General features: G+C 39.9%; 1 protein-coding gene across 1 annotated transcript in view; it reads right to left on the bottom strand.

Annotated features, from left to right (window-relative positions):
* Window positions 1-270: 270 nt before the first annotated feature.
* LOC137598520 (cell migration-inducing and hyaluronan-binding protein-like) overlaps window positions 271-17,470 on the bottom strand; it is a 42,287-nt gene continuing 25,087 nt past the window's right edge. The window contains exons 14-28 of the mRNA XM_068318760.1: window positions 17,139-17,208; window positions 16,781-16,909; window positions 16,173-16,258; window positions 14,639-14,770; window positions 14,125-14,160; window positions 10,867-11,022; window positions 10,172-10,352; window positions 9,708-9,923; window positions 7,829-8,040; window positions 5,609-5,794; window positions 5,160-5,364; window positions 4,765-4,851; window positions 3,882-4,039; window positions 3,420-3,520; window positions 271-2,479 (exon numbers count right to left, since the gene is read on the bottom strand). Coding sequence (XP_068174861.1) covers window positions 2,352-2,479; window positions 3,420-3,520; window positions 3,882-4,039; window positions 4,765-4,851; window positions 5,160-5,364; window positions 5,609-5,794; window positions 7,829-8,040; window positions 9,708-9,923; window positions 10,172-10,352; window positions 10,867-11,022; window positions 14,125-14,160; window positions 14,639-14,770; window positions 16,173-16,258; window positions 16,781-16,909; window positions 17,139-17,208 — 2,083 coding nt within the window. The 3' untranslated portion in view covers window positions 271-2,351. The remainder of the gene's footprint in view (window positions 2,480-3,419; window positions 3,521-3,881; window positions 4,040-4,764; window positions 4,852-5,159; window positions 5,365-5,608; window positions 5,795-7,828; window positions 8,041-9,707; window positions 9,924-10,171; window positions 10,353-10,866; window positions 11,023-14,124; window positions 14,161-14,638; window positions 14,771-16,172; window positions 16,259-16,780; window positions 16,910-17,138; window positions 17,209-17,470) is intronic.

Raw genomic sequence — 17,470 nt, 5'->3', positions numbered from 1 at the left:
GTGAACTTAGAAAAACACACAAAATTACGTCTATGTCCTCAGAAAAAGTGTAATGATTTCTTTATTACTTTGAATGGGAAAATAGGACATTTAAAAACTCCTCGATTCAACATTACCTTTTTCTAGACAAATCATCACAAGTTAAACCTCTCCACTTTCTTTCATTAAAAAGTGACACAGTTCAATTAAGCAACTGCCTAAAAACAGAGCAATGATCAAAATGAAAACGAAAAAATCAAATTACAAAAAAAAAGTCACGCTGCATCCAGATGTTCTCTGAAGAAGCACTTTATTAACATAAGAGAAAGCACAGCTTTACACGGCTACATCTATTCATTCAAGAGACCCACATGACAGTAATTCCATTTCTGCATATACTGACAGGAGCAAATACCCACAAACACAACCTGGGGCTCTTTAGAAAGTGGTAGTGCAATTTTTTTTTTCAACTTTTTTTTTTTTTTCCTCTTGTTCACATCTCAAGATTTATCAGACTCTAAGAGACATGCTTATGTAAGCCATTATGTACAGAATAGGTTTTAAGGGTTTATTAAGTACTTTTGCGGCCCTACGTGGCCGTGGCCCTGCCTGTACCTAAAAGGGTAGCCGCTGTCTGCATCCCATCTCATTGTTCAGCCCACCAACACAAGGGGCCTGAATTTTCTGCTAAAACTCCACATTTATAGAATTTCCTGCCTGAGGAAATTAGGTCAGCAAAGTCTGAAGCACAATGCCTTACAAAATGTGCAAAATATTATGCGAAAATCAACTCCCAAAAAATCAATTTCTTATCAGACTGGATGGGAGGGTTTGGCATGTGCCAAATTTTTTTTATTTTTTTTATTTTTTTTTTATACATTACACAATAGTCATCATTTGTGCTTGATACGTGATGAGTCATGAGTCTTTGTGGACTTTAGAAGAACTGTGACTCTTTTGGTTGTCCATAACGTAACAGGCGTTTGTATTATCACTTTACCTTTGTAATTATTTGACCACCTGCAATCCTTCAATAACAGACGCAGACTTTGAAGCTAAATACATTTATCATGAAACTTTGTCATGATCACTGTGGCCTCCCCCATTTTTTTCTTTGGGTTCATTTAATAAATCTCAAAGACCTTTCCCTCACATTTATTTATAATTAATTTTAAACTTTTTTTAAACACAAAATTATGAGTTGTAGTTAGGAATTAATTTTGGATTCATGATTTTTTGATACTTAAGATCAGAAAATTTCTTATATTTAACTATAAGAATTTTTTTTTTCTATTAAATTTAAAATTTTGGTAACATCAAGGAAAACATTTAGTGAGAGTCCTTCCACTTCCCTGTTGTTGCCGTATTTTGTTAATTTCTGCATAACTGTAATTCTTCTCCACAATGGAACGGAACATTTTGCAGATTGTTTAACAATATTTGCAATTTGGAATTGCAATTTTCTTTTTACACCAATTTGTGCTAGTTTTTATAAATACCTACATCTATAACAGCCTCTCAATAAATCTGTTACAGACGGTTCATTTTGTTCATTTTGGAGTCTGACTGGGAACTCTCACATTCCAACCTTGCTTTGTTTTTCTGTATTGATTTATATTCCTTGGCTGCGATAGATGATCGCAGCCAATCACTGATCTGAGAACGTGCTGTTGAATACTTTCTGCATCCTAAACGAATTAAATGTAGGAATACATTTAAAAAAAAATTTTTTTGAAATATTTTATAAATATTTCGAGTTGCCAAACCACACATCTCTCTCGCTCTCTTTTCTTGTGTAGCACGATTCCTACTCCCTGATCTCTGAGAGACCTACCAAACCTACTGGGTAGGGGTGTGGGGGGGGGGGGGTAATGAGACAAGTTAAAGTTCATGTTGGCTGCACAAACATAATTTCAGCTGTGACAGACTGAACAAGAAAACATTTTCTGAACTCCTACAACTCATTACGTGAAACATAAATACAATCATTGTCATTTGACAGCATTAGAAATTCCCATTAATATCTGTGGAGACAACAAACATCATGTCTGTTCTGACCCACCAAGAACTGAGGACCTCTGACGTGGCCCCCGCGGTGCGACGGACGTGTTTCCACTGATGGGCCATCGGCGATGACGACCCCCCCCCCCCCCCTCCATCGTGTGCACTGCTAACCCCTGGAAGAGGGTCTCCCACTTGTCACCCCACCAAAAAATGTTCCTCATCACAACGTTTAAAAACACACCACCTGGTCCGGGACCGACGGCTTGGAACATAGTGCTGGTATGAGTATGTATAAATGTGTACCACTACATTTTGTTAGGGGAGTGCATTGGAGTCAGTATCTAGAAGCTCTCCATCCAGCCCGCTACTCATAGCTTCATTTTGTGGACCACAGGCACAGGAAGGACCTGATGGATCTTGGCTTGGTTGGCGTCCACCTCTAGATTGATCCAGTCGGGCAGGAAGGAGCCCTTGAAGCCCACAAACGCCAGTTTATCTGTAATGAGGTCATTTCATGAGGTCATTTCAGGTTACATCATAAAAGCCTGTTTAAATACAATTTAAATTTGTAACATTTCACTAATTTCACTAAATTTCTAAATTTCACTAATTTTCACTAATTTTTTTAATTTTCACTAATTTCACTGTCACTATTTTTTTTTAAATTCACTAATTTTCTAAATTTCACTAATTTAATTTCACTAAATTTCTTAATTTCACTGATTTTCACTAATTTTTTTAATTTTCATTAATTTCACTAATTTTCTAAATTTCACCAATTTCTAAATTTCACCAATTTAATTTCACTAAATTTCACTAATTTCACTAAATTTCAATAATTTCACTAAATTTGTACAATTTACAATTGTACAATTTCCTCCGGGATTAATAAAGTATCTATCTACTGTATCTATCTATCTAAATGTGTCATAAAGGCTGATCACTGCAAACTGCATGGATATTCTGATCACTGATCAATTTTACTGTCTGATGGTAGGAATAGAATCATCCCTCCTCTTAAAATTTTAAAAGGCCTAACCGAAGGAAAAAAGTTGTGTTTGCAAGAAGATTCTTCTACGTGCGAACATGGCCTAAAATATTACCATGGTTGCTTATAGTATTATAAGGATTCTGATTATTATTATGATTATGATAATGACATCATCCTTCATTCACATCAATAAAAAATTGTCCAAACCCAATCAAACACGTTTGGAAAGATAGACTTGATGTTCTACTGTGTTTGTTTTAATTTTAATCAATATATACTTTAATTCACATCTGTTCTTGACGTCAAACATGTACACAAATGGATAAACATTCATTTGTGATTGATTGCCTGTCTACGGGATTTCATTCACAGCACACTAATGTCACCAAAATCATCTGAGAGGGCAATTTTGTCAGCAGATCTTTTTATAGAAATAATAAGTTACCTTTTAATTTGATGTTTTTCTCTGCACCAAGTCTCTCCAGGACTTTAATCCAGGGGCCCCTGGTAACCAGACGGCCTTTAGATGTAATGAGGACAATGGAACTGAAGAGAGAACGAGAAACAACACGTTCATTTAGTGACCAAAGTTTGTTAAAAAAAAGAAAAAACTGGCAAAAATAATAATAAGTGAAACTTCTTAACACAAATATGTTATCCTTTTTTCCACTACGCATATAACAAACAGATCAGCAGCAGATTTTAAAGATCAGGGGCCATAAACAGGCCCCACTTAACACTGAGGGGCCAAACATACATACTTCTGTAATCAGTAAAATGTTATTCCTCATTTTCACACCAGTTCTGTAGCTTTCAACAAAGAAAGTGTGTGTGAGAACATAAACAAATCAATGTTATTAATTTAAAGGCTGCATCAATCAATTATCAATCAATCAGTCAATCTTACCCATCTCTCAGTCCGCTGACGTATTTGTCTATCTGTGCAGGGATTCCCTGGAGGATGGAGTTCTTGAAGTCTTTACTATCCACCACTTTCCCATCATGCCCATCAATCACGGTCAGCTGCACCCCATCTTCCCTTTGGTACAGCTTCCTGCCATTCACCTGTCAGCAGGGATATACGGTATGAAGCAACACTCCAGTAACACTCCAGTATTATATAACAAAACAGACATCATGTGACATATGTCACTATTAAAACAAACTCAAAAATAGACTCATATTAGGATAAAGTTGAAGACTAACAGCAACAACAGTCAGGATGTTGATGTGAGTGTGTTATACGGGATGAAATGTGTTCATGCGAAGACTGTCAACAGAAGGAGAACTAAATCAGATGCAAATTCAATTCTGTTTGCAGATGATATAAAAACATCTCTGTTTAGTGAAATGAAAGTGTCCTTTTTCAAACAAACTGCAGAATATCCTCTACATTCTTCTCCAAGCATGAGACTGTTCAAACGCATGGTTTAAAAGAATGCAAGATTACTTTGAGTGTTACCTTTGCATTGTCTTCTCATTTGACATGAGTGCATCAAGCACTTTGTAAACAATGAATAAGGCAACAACCATTATTCACCATCTCTTTTTCTCAGCATTTGAACTAGTGCCCTTCTTTCAAGGGTAAGTTTCTTGGCCTTACAATGTCTCCAAAACTTTTAGCAGACTTTTGTTAGACTTTATCGCGTCAGTTGACGTTAGGTGAGGCGGCAGAACTCTTTTCAGTTAGATAGATCACAATGCAAAACATTTTTTAACATTATAGCAGTAGAAGAACATTTGGATTTGGCATCTGGACTCCAGTCTCATTTCTCATCACAGAGACGTACCTCTGTAAATGCAAAGTCCTCCTTAATGTGGAAGAAGCGAGTGTTGTAGGACTCCAGCCTGACTTCCAGGAAGTGTTCTGGTGAGCGCTGCACATTAACAAGGAAAACAGTTTCAATTAATATTGACTTGAAGTATTTCACAGAAGTCACTTTGAACAAAACAGATGTTTAAATGAGATTAAAATTATCACAGAAAAGAAAAACTGACTTTGTAATTGAAGAAGAATTTGGGGGAAATTGTTATTAGTGGGGAAAAATGGGAAAAAGGCCAAAAATGCCAAAGATTTATTTTTGTTTTGTGGATCACAGATTGCAGGTGAAGGAAGCTGAATGTAAACAGTTAAAAAAACAATTAAAAAAAAAAGAAAAGAAAAGAAAGGAAAGACTTATCTCACCAATCGAGCGTTGGGTATCTTCTTAGGCATCGGTACATCCACAATGGGCAGCGTCGCGTGTTTAGGGTAGGCCTGGGCCATGCAGTTGCTAGGTGGACTGCCTTTAGGAATGATGGCCAGGATTTTCACCCTTTCACAACCCTTGGAAGAGCAGAAAGCAAACTGCTTCCTCTCACTGTGGGCCGTTATCTTCAGGAACAGCAGGCTGCAACACACACAATGAAGACTTGTTATAGACACGAAGAAGACATCTTTGGCGTTTGTCAATCTGGGCCATATTTGCTCCATATGATTGAAATACACTATATCATCCAATGACATCAAGAATGTTTTCGGAAAATGTCAACATTTGAATGATTTGACCAGTAATAATTATGATGCATCGGCACTATATTTGGAACTGTTGTCATGCTGGTTTGAGAGACTCTTTGTATGAGTGTGTGTCTGACCCAGTGTCCTCCTCCCAGTAGTAGTATCCTCTGGCCACAGTGGACTGGTCCACCTTCTCCTTGCTCCCTGCCCTCATGAACACTCCGGTTTTGCGAGTCACTTTGGTCAGGCGATCGTGGACGTCAGAGATAACAGTGAAGTTGGTGCCTTGTGGGTAACAGAGGCCCACGTTGATCCAGTCGTATCTAGGACCACACACAGTACAATGGAGATGGAGAATTTACTTCACCTCACAGCAGCAGACATGTTCCAAACAAACAGCACAGTCGGGGTTATTTCTTCAGAAATAAGAAAGATTATTTCCTAGTTTCCCTCATTAGAATACTTTTTCATTATTTACAGAAACAAATAAACAACTAACAGTTAAAACAGTCAAATTAGTTCTCTCCGGGAGTGACCAGGAAGGATAGGATCAGGAATGAGTACATCAGAGGGACAGCACATGTTAGAGGTTCTGGAGATAAAGTCAGAGAGGCCAGACTGAGATGGTTTGGACATGTCCAGAGGAGAGATAGTGAATATATTGGTAGAAGGATGCTGAGTTTTGAACTGCCAGGCAGGAGGCCTAGAGGAAGACCAAAGAGGAGGTTTATGGATGTAATGAAAGAGGACATGAAGGTAGTTGGTGTGAGAGAAGAAGATGAAAAGGACAGGCTAGATGGAGGAAATTGATTCACTGTGGCGACCCCTGAAGGGAAAAGCCGAAAGGAAAAGAAGAATCTATTTCTTTGAATTAAATGTTGGGCCCATCTGACTTTAGTATCTCATACTAAACTGTGTGCTATCTTCAAGTTGCATTTGAATATTTGCCTTTAGACGCGATGACCTGACATTCACCAGCAGAAGAATGAAGCAGCAAAAGATCACATCAACATCTCACTACCGCCTCTGTATTGATCAAAGTATTGTAGTTTTTTGGGGGTTTTTTGGAACGCTGAAATGGAACTCTTCCTTTTGACTCATCAGTCCTCAGGATGTTTTTCCAAATGTTCTGGGGATGATCAGTTTGTGTGGTGTCAGAAATAAAATAAGCAGCGGTTTTCTCCTTGCCACTTTCTCATGGATGGCATTTTTGCCAGTGTCATTGAATAAAGACCCATGAATGGCGACATTTACTGAGGTGAGAGGGGCCCGAGGATCCTTCGCTGTTTACTTTGGATCTTAAGTTACTTCCAAACGGAACGCTTGCCATGCTCTTACAGGAATTTCAGAATGCTGGCCACCTCTTGGAGGGGTTCACTATTTTTTCCTAGTATACAGAGGTCGTCCTTGTCAGGTTCCATCCAGGTAATCTGTTTCACTGTGGACCTGTGGGATTTGCAGCTAAATGGTCAATTTAATTCATGAGTACCATTTTTAATCAATTTGTTTTTTGGGTATAGTTATATGGGCACTAAAACTTTTGTTTCGAGAAATAAAGTAATTTTCAACTTTTATTTTGTCTTGTCTTTGTTTTATTTTATTTCATCTATATTTTTAAAATCTTATCTAAAAACAATCACAAGCTGTTTTTCACAAGAGAGCAGAAATGCACCCTCCATTCAATCATTTTATGTTATAATGTAAACTGCAGTCATTCCAAACAAAGTAATGTATTTTAGACTTGTCAGTTTGCACCTGTCGGTAATGTTACACTGGTGTCTAATCTCTGTCATTCTTATAATTTAGGATATTGTAGTCAGGTGGTCATGGTGTGCTGCCTGATCCATTGATATTTGAATAGCAAACTGTGAGTATGATCAAAGATTCTTCTGATTTGTGCCTTACTGAACAGAAAACTCAACCGTATAATACGTACAGACAACCTTTATTTAATCTAAACTTTCATTTGGAAGCTTTTAAAAATTGAAGCATGAAGCATATCAAGGGATGTCTCCTCTGATCTAAAGTTTTGGAGGTCGGTCAACGGTTACTGCATTAACTTTGGCAGTTCTAATGAGTTTACTCTCACAAAACAGAATGCAGATGCTTCCTTAAATTAAGTCGAACAGGAACAAGTCAAACTGCATTTCAGCCCACAGAGCAGACGAGACCTTTGGAGCACCGTTGATGGAAATACACCACAGACTCAAACGTGGGGGAAACTGATTCCGTACTTGAATTGACAAGAAGCTTTAGCTTGAATGGAAGTCTTTATGAACTATGATCTGCTGTGACATGTTTTGTACGTTCATCACATGTGATAGCCGTCTAAATGAGCCGTTTTCGTGTCCACTGACTTGTTGAAGTTGATGAGCCAAATGGTGACCTCAGCCGGCGCCGCCTGGTCCCAGTGGACGGTGTAGCTTTTGGCCAGTGTGACCACTGGCTGGAACTGCTGGTAGTGTTTCCGCTTATCGAGAGCACCTTTTAGCGTCAGGGGCCGGTCGGGGTAGTCGTCCCTCACCATCTGCATGTTCAGGTTGGCAGGGTTCCGTGTGCGGATGTAGATCTGCACACAAACAGAGCGAGAGGAGGTATTATAATGTTTATATGTGACACACAAAAAAAAACCTGTCACAATATTCACACCAAAATAAGTGTTTAGTGTTTGAAACTATTTTAACATGCAAATATGCGCCTCAGGTACAGAGATGTGACAGTAGGAGGGAAAAACAGGAGGCAAGAGAATGCACTGGCTCAACAGGGAGTAAAGACGGTATGGACTAAAGTTTGGGAGAGAATGATTGTATTTAACACTGGCACTTCTAACTGAAAATCGACACATTCCCACACCTGACTAGAAAACTAACAACTATGACTAATTAGAAATTCGACCTGATTGACCTGATCGACACGGGCAGGTGAGTGAAAAGGCTTTGGTCACCGTTGGATCACAAAACAGAACCTGGGGTCTGTACAATGTTGTAAAAAATGTTGATGAATGAAATGATTAAACTCTACTAATCTAATCTAATCTAATCTAATCTAATTTAATCTAATCTAATCTTATTTGATCTCATCTCATCTCACTTTATCTAACCTAATCTAATCTAATCTAATCTAATCTTATTTTATTTTATCTCATCTCATCTCATTTTATCTAATCTAATCTAATTAAATTTAATCTAATCCAATCTAATTTAATCCGATCTAATCTCATTTTATTTTATCTCATCTCATTTTATCTAATCTAATCTAATCTAATCTAATCTAATCTAATCTAATCTAATCTAATCTAATCTAATCTCTAAGAATACTATTTCAAACTTGGTTTTATCTGCTGTATTAATTGTATTTGTTAAAAGATATATAAAGTAGATGAATGCACCCTAAAGAGACCGTGTAACATCTATTTGAGCGTCTCATAATAATTCTCCATGACATCAGTTGTAAGAGGCCATCATGCACGATGCACTGCCATGTTCCACCGGTTTTCTCACACTCCAGATGAAATACGGTCAGCCAAGGCTCATGGTTCACAGTTAAATTTGAGTAATATTGGATTCCTCCATTATTCATATTGGTGAAGTCAAACTCTATGATGATTTTTCCCTTTCCGTTCACGCTCTGGTGGGAACGCTGCTGTCACTAGAAGGCTTCAGTTATAAGCTGTGGCTCTCGGGTTGATAGAGTCATCAGAAAAACTCTGTATGCATACAAAGATTGTTCTCTGAGCACTGAATGAACCGTGGTATTCTGATTGGACAGGCAAACTAAACGTACTCCTGCTGAATGTCTATCAGAAGAGCTACGATGATGCTCCGCAAACAACACAAACCACGAACTGGGAAGGAACACCAACACTCCAGTCTACTCATTAGCACTAGAAATGAGCTCACCAGAGGTTTACATCAGACACATGAAACCCAAAAGACTAAACAACTGGAGTGTTCGTTGGCAAAGAGAAAGTGAAAGATTGGCGCCCCTTGTGGCGAGGAGTGGAAATAAACCATCAGTGTCAACTTTTTAACAAATGCTACTTCTTTTTTTGAGTATTTATTAATTTTTCTAGTAAGTTTCACATCCCACAAACAACCATTGAAGAAATTAGTCACAGTAAACAGTAGATGACTAAATTATACCAATTTATGATTGGGATGTGGATGTAGCCAACCAATTTCAAATGGGATGACACAGAAAGTCGATTGTGAGTCAGTTTGATGTCCTTAGCCCAACCTGTGCATAGTGACCACTGCAGATAGCCGCCCTCCAGTCGGGGACGTCGATGCAGTCTGGGTGACGGAGCAGCCAGTTGTCCTCTTTAACCAGGAAGGCTCCCGGGTACTCGCTCACGGAGCCGTCGATGTCGTGGACGATGGTTATTTTATCCCCGTCCAACTCCATCGTGTTAAACCAGGGACCTGGCTCCCCAAAAAACACCCTGGACGTGATCTATGGAGGGGGGAGGTGAGGTGGAGTCACGTCAACAAAATTCACGACACTGGCAGAAGCTGCCCAAGCTTTATTGAGGTGAAAACTTTGCTAAGACTCTCTGTGCTCTAACGTTTGGTCATCTAATGGTGAGGACAGCTCAGAATGAATCAAGCAAACTCCATCTGTTTATATTCACACAATACTACATCAAAATAATGGTTTTGCACCAGTTCTGGTTCTTTCTATCGATAAAACATTTGACTCACTGGTACATGGTCAAAGGTGACGCCGGTGATGTTGTTCTTGGGGCAGCTCTGCCACGTGTTGTTGAGCCTGAAGCCAAAGGCGCTGGCGTGCCGTCCGTCCAGACCCACGTACTTTCGAAATGTGCAGTTCTGTAAGTTAACAGGCCCATCATAGATCTGCATCCCCCGGATTGGAAAGTCACTAGAGGGGGACGTGGACAAACACACACACAGATTTTAGAAATTCCAATATGAACATTTTATTCAAAACTGTGGCTTATATAATATCAGTTATTATCCTGAACCACTAGGTGGCACTGTGGTACCAAGGCAGCAGATTCAGACTCACATTTTAATCCAAATAATGCAACAACAAAAAAAATAAATATCATAGTGCAGGTGTGTGATGGTTGTTCTGCAAAGATTAAGAATTAATAAGTTCACATATTTTAGTTGCTTTTAAAGTTTTTAAACACATCCAGAAAATAGAGAAAGGGAGAAATCAAGTCCTACTCAGTCAGTCCCGTGTGTGAATGGATGCATGTGTGTGAAGATTTATGATGTAAGCAATGTTTTTTCAGGGGGGGGAGCAGGTTTTCTCAGCACCAAAAGATCAAGGTTTTTAGTGTTTAGCCTCCGGATACAGTTATAAACACCCCCAAAGAAAGAGAGTTTCATGGGCTGTAAATGGCAACAACAACAAAAAAATCACTTACATGCCAAGTGGCAGAGTTCTTCCAGCGAGGTCAGAACCCCCAGGACCCCAGACCTGGTGATCAGGGGTAGGCATCCCACGATTGTCACTTTCACCCACAAAGAGGGAGTTTTTCACCTGCTGATGGGACCCATCGTCATCTGGAAACGTCCCGCCGCTGTGTACAAAAAGAGGGTTGGAATAAGAAAGGACTCAGCAAAAACAGTGGGAACACAGAAACAGTGGCAACAGCAAGTTAAGGGTTAAACTGAACTGTGGTTATTCTAGATTTAGCACATGTCCTTTATTTTGATTACTACAGTCTAGCATTCAAAAAACAAAAGATATCAACAAAAATATAAATAAAATACTAGAATATTTCATGTGATGTTTTAGTGTATTCATAATTAATTATGCATGCACTATAAATACAATTACTATAAACTTTCAGTTAGTTTTAGCACACACAGTAATCATGGAGAAGACTGCTGACTTGACAGTCATCCAGAAGAGCCTCATTCACACACCCCTCACACACACACACACACACGCACGCACACACACACACACACACAAGGAGGGGAAGCCACAGAAGACCATTCCTGAAAGGCTGGTTGTTCATGAAGCAGAGTCATGGTAAGTTGACTTGAAGGGTAAAGTGTAGAAGGCAAAGACGCACAAGCAGCAGGGATGACAGCAGTCTTGAAGACAAGTGTCCCGTTCCTGGTGTCAAGCCTCTCCTGAACCAAAGGCAAAATCAAAAGATTCTTACTGGACTCAGGAGAAGAACTGGACCGCTGCTCAGTGGTCCAAAGTCCTCTATTAAGATGAAAGTATATTTTATATTTCATTTACAAATCCAGGTGTCAGAGTCTGGAGGAAAACAGAACAGGAACAGAATCCAAGTCCAGTGTGAAGTTTCCATTGTCAGTGATGGTTTAGGTTCATGTCATCTACTGGTGTTGGTCTGCTGGGTTTCATCAGGTCCAAAGTCAACATTATCTGTCCACAGAACCTCCTGGAACTCGTTGGTGAACCTTGCTAGTGTCGCTCTGCCTGATTAGCTGGTGGACTCAACTGACCTCAAACCTATAGAGATTCCATAGGTATTGTACGAGGGAGATGAGAGACACCAGACCTCACAATACAGAGTTGAGTTGCCTCCATGACAAACCAAGGCCAGGCCAAGTATTGAAAGCATGAAAGCAAAATTTTCTAAACATTTCGGTGTGGTCAGGTTTTTGTCTGTAGTGTATCAGGATCACGGACCACTTGGTCATCTACATACTTTGTGAGGCGTGACGGATGTCCTGGGAGCAGGACCTCATATTCCCAAAAAGGTTGTAGAGATTTTTTTAAGAGGTAATATTTTAATAAACAGACTATTGATTTGAAGTAAAATGGCTATATTGTCATATAAGTAATCTTAAAACTACATTCCAACAACAAAAGTAGTTGTAGAACTTGGGATTTCTTCCCTCCAACTTTTAGATTGCTGCTTGTATGTTGCAAAATACATTCTGGGGCTATTGTTAGAATGAATCCACACAAGTTACCACCTGCATTGTCCATGAAATGGGCAATGCAAGAACAAGACCAAGGGTATTCTGCTCAGGCAAACATGGAATTGGAACAGAACTTGCACTGAAATTGATGACTTCCATGAGTAACACAGTTATTCAGGATGATGAGTGTAATTGGGAGAACTGTCATCTACAGTTTGAGAAGTTTCTCTGGCCTTGCTCCCTTAGAAATGTTGCTCGGCAGAAAACCATGGAAAACTGGTTCACGGATCTGGACTTGTTTAGAGCAAGGAGGGATGATCCAAGAACCAAGAGCAGTGATATTTTAATTCAACACATCCTGGAACAGACATAAACCACACACTTCAGTGATTATTGTGGGATAATTTGCTCCAAACTCAAGAATATTAACAGCAGCCGAACAACAGGGGTTGAATCGCTGAAACAATTTTCACTGAGATAGCTTTGCTTGTGTTTCTCCCATTTGACAGCTCACCCAGCATGGGATGTTGATAGTCTGGAATGTTATGCTTGCACTTGCAAGGATGGGGCAGCACAAATTTGACACCTTAATCATCAAAAAGCATTGAGAGAGAGAGGAAATCTGTTTCTCACCGGTGTCTGTAATCAGCAGGAGAGATTAGTTGGGCCATGTTTTGACAGATTCCACCAATCTCACCCCTTTATGTTGACCATCTCTCATCAGTAAAGAAGAAAGATGTCACCATGCTGCTGATGTGTTCTCCCCCCATCAGGATACCGGTCATGTCCGGTATCTAAAGAGTGGTGCAACTTCTCTCTTGGGAACTGCTTGTACACATCTCTACCTTCTTCCTCCTTTGCATACTACAGACTGGGAACCCTTTTGTCCCAGTATGGACGGGGGGTTCACCATCCACTGCCCAGAGCACCTTGAGGCATTTGGCTCTACAGACTTTTACATTCCAGGTGGTTCATAGTCCAAGGGTACAGAAGACTGTGTCTGATTACCGACCACGCTCTTGAGGAGTGTTACGGTAGGTCGGGGACCGGATGGCTCCCAGGCTTAAGACAGGCAGTGGGGGATTGTGAAAATTAGTTTAGAATCACATCTCAGAATCAGGAGACAAGGAGTGTAGGAAATAGTCCAGACAGCAGCGCCAGGGAGACGGAGTTAGTTGTAAGAACTGTTTGGTGTCCTGATTACTTTCTATCCCTTATCTGCGGGACTTGTGGGAGTCTTTGTCAAACGTATAGAGGTTCTGGATTCTCAAGGCCAGAAATGTGAGTCTCACAATTGTCAAAGCAGCAAATCTCATATATTTATGTTCAGTTCACGCTGTAGAAAGAGAAAGATTGCTTTGCTGTCCTTCAGGAATATGTTTCCCTCAACTCAAAAAACAAAACGGGAGAGGGTACAGAGACCCAACGCGGTCACGGATAAATCATGTCCAGTTGAAAAACTAGGCTGTAGCAGAGCCTGTGGCTAATATCCATGCATACACATTCCTGATAGAAGTTAATTGTTCAACTATCATTTAGTTCCAAGACACCAAAGATACTAAATTACCCAGTCAGAATTTTACATTTTATACACTACACAACCTTAAAGTAGAAGAATATTGCTTGAGAAATAAACTACTAATTCATTTTACAATTCAATTGTTCAGTTACGTTTGTGGTGACAGTTTTGTCTTGCACCATTATAAGTCCAAACACCAGCCTTGTATTTAACTCCATAGAAATAGGATCTTTGGTTTACCGCAGGATGTTCTTACCTTGCCAAAGTGAGTCCAATTCCATTATCAGCAAACCTAAAGAAGACAGAAAGAATTTATTTCAGTCTCCCTAACTACAAACTTCATTCTACTGTATTTAATGAATAAAAGAAGTACCAAGACAGACCCCTGGGGTACTCTGCTGGATACTATAGCGGTAGTAATGATACCTGTTTACCTGAGATCTACCTCATACGTCATTTTTAAATCAAGCAACAGTTTCTTCCGACACTTTATAGAAAAAATTTTATGTATTAATAATTGACAAAATTTGTTATTAACTTTTATAAATTTTACTTACACTTTAAATAAGGGAAAAGCTATTTGAGGAAACCATCAGGATACAATTTCAACACTTCTACTTCAAACATGATATTAAAACATGTGGGGTTTTTTAAATTATCAATAAATTTGATAATGAACAGAATCATTTTAAATCAAAACAACAACGTTGTTGTTTATATCAGACACTGAGGTTCTCATTCAATATGTGGATGTTTTGTGTGGTACTCACTGGCAGTCGTCCAGCCAGACATCACCTCCTCTAAGCCACGCCCCGTGGTCCTGGTTCTTATAGGCCACGAAGTGGTGGATCAGAGCAGGAGCTCTGGGTTTGAAAGGGTCAGCATCCTGGTGGGGGCTATACCTAAAATAGAGAACAGTTGCACATTAGTTCTTTTTCTGCATCTGCATATTTGCCAGACTACCTAGATGTGGTCCTTGAGCAGTCAATAGGTTTACTGGTGAATATAATAATAATAATAATATTTTTATTATTATTATTATTATTATTATTATTATTATTATTATTATTATTATTATTATTATTATTATTATTATTATTATTATTATTATTGGTGTACTTGAAAACAAACAAGGATATTCAGTATTTATCATCTAGACTAATATTTTTAGCATCTAAATGTATTCATGAACAATCCAGTTATGGTCTGATAAATTATCCTTCTCCAGGAGACCGGAATATCTATGGTTAGAGATCAACGCTGCTGTATGAAATCATGACAAGTATTTAGTCCTATTTTTAAAGCTCTCACCACATCCTCATGATCGTACTCCTGAATCGAAACCACCAATCAGAGCCTGTCTAACAGAACGCCACTACTCCTGTGGTCAGGTTGTGTACGGGGGAAACGATTGATCAGTTGCTTTACTCATCCGATCACATCTACCCAACAGCACAGTGACACACCTATATTTTCTGCCTCTCATCTAACAGATGTTTTTTTTTTAAAACGCCATTGTCCACCCTCCAGTTCGTGCTGCCGTTCTGCCCACCTTCTGCACCCCGGTCACCACGAAGCCTTCAAAGATTAACCAAACCATCCTAACCTAAAGGTTTTCAGAGCACCAAACATATCACCTAATACAATAATCATCTTTATTTCATCTAGTCTCTCCTGATCTAACTCTGTGGTTTGGTGTTTGATCAGTCCAGACCAGCAGCGGAGTGTGTGTGGGGGCGGTTCAGGGAGACTGGTTGGAGGGGGGACAGGTGATTATAGTAGGTGTTCTCGTGTTGGGCGAATTGCAGCACTGTGGAACTGGAAACTGTGTCTGTCTGACAATGCACAAACAAAGGCTCTGTGTGACCACAGGAAGTGACAAGTGTGTTGTCTTAGCAACTGTAAAACAGTTTTAGATCCACACGGTGAACGCCGAAGTTTAATGTTTTAGATTCAAAATGACATCTGTTCCCAGATGTCACCACAGAGAGAGCCCACTGTGGGAGCAGTCGTCCATTGGCAATAGCACAACTACTGCTACAGGCACTACTAGTACTACTAATATAACTAGTACTACTACTACCGTTTTGTCCCTTGGTGACCCTGAGCGAGTTTGAAAGCTGAATCCTGAATGGCCGGTGGATGACAGCTGAAGAAGTGTTCATGATCAGGCAGGTGAGACATGAGGGGAGTGTGTGTTCTTGTATTGCGTGTCTGTTGTCATGGTGATGTGTAATTTTTTATTTTTTTTTTCCAATCTGAATAGTTGAGGTTTGGTGAGGATGAGGATCTTTATAATCTGACCTGGCTCCAACCAGTGACAGGAAGGGTCTCTTGTCCTTGTCGTTTGCCTGGGTGGTCTTCACCCCGTTATCAAGGATCATTCCAGCCTAGCAGGAGACAAATGATGAGACAATGTTTAACAGGCAAATGCACATGCAAAAGATTAAATAACTGTTCCTAAACATGCTGGGTAGTACTTGAAGTAGGTATAGGAGGTGTGTAATGTTTCCTAATGCTCATCTCACATCAATGCTTCATGCAGGGCTGTAGATGAACCCAAAAAACACTCCATTTAAGGGATTATTAAAGTTGTTTCATGTTTTACAGACACATGGTGCACCAGGGCTTCACTACTAGTGGTGCATTCACACGTAATAATATTTCAGGCCTGATAGCACAATTGCCAAATGTTGACGGCACAAGTGAATTTGGGGTATGAGTGTTGAAATCAAGCAGTCATCAAACATAAAGGGGGCGTGTCTGACTTTTGATGACCAGGAAGTGACATCAGCGTCAGTGTGGAGGAACACCTCAATGGTTAAAGCTTGGCATAGCCTCTACACCCCCACCCCCACCCCGCCCTGACACCCTGCATGTGACATTAAAGTGTCCTCCCTCCTCAAACTCACCCTGTTGTTGGAATGGGCTCTGTTGTTGGTGAACTGGCCCAGAGGTGTGTATTCAGTGTGTCCAGGAGAGTAGAGGCCCTCTGAGGGGCCGGTGGGCACATGGTGGAAGATGAACCAGAAGCCTGTTTCCTGATGGTTCACACAGAAAGACATACATTTACATTATTACGGATTAGAACAGATAAGAACTCAGGAACCTGCCAAGATTCAAGCATCAATTCTGCCACTCTGCATTTCAACCTGATAGTTCTACCTAGTAGGCATTCTGAAAGTAATATTAGGAATACTAATAACATTGTTGAGGACAAAACAGACTCCATTCTATCCGAAAAAATAGGAAAAAAAGTCGGAACCTCACCTCTGAACCTGCAGCGGCGCAGTTCATGACGTCGTTGTTGGGGTTGGCGATCCAGAAGGTTGAAGTGGCGCTGTAGAGACAGAGAGCGCTGGATCGGACACGGTTCATCGGATTTCACCAAAAACAATTATAGAACCAAGCGATGTCTGGTTACGCACAAGTATATATTACACACACACACACACACACACTCACACACATTTCTGAACTGCATTAATAACAAATGAATATTATAGAACACATCTGTGGACTCTGAATCAGTCGAGGCCGGTGTCATCATGTAACGCTAACCCTGGAGTTTATTGTGCTGCACAGCTGAAGGCAGAGGCAGA

Source organism: Antennarius striatus, chromosome 1 (assembly GCF_040054535.1).
Source record: "Antennarius striatus isolate MH-2024 chromosome 1, ASM4005453v1, whole genome shotgun sequence".
Lineage (NCBI taxonomy): Eukaryota > Metazoa > Chordata > Actinopteri > Lophiiformes > Antennariidae > Antennarius > Antennarius striatus.
This window is presented reverse-complemented; position numbering and strand designations above follow the sequence as displayed.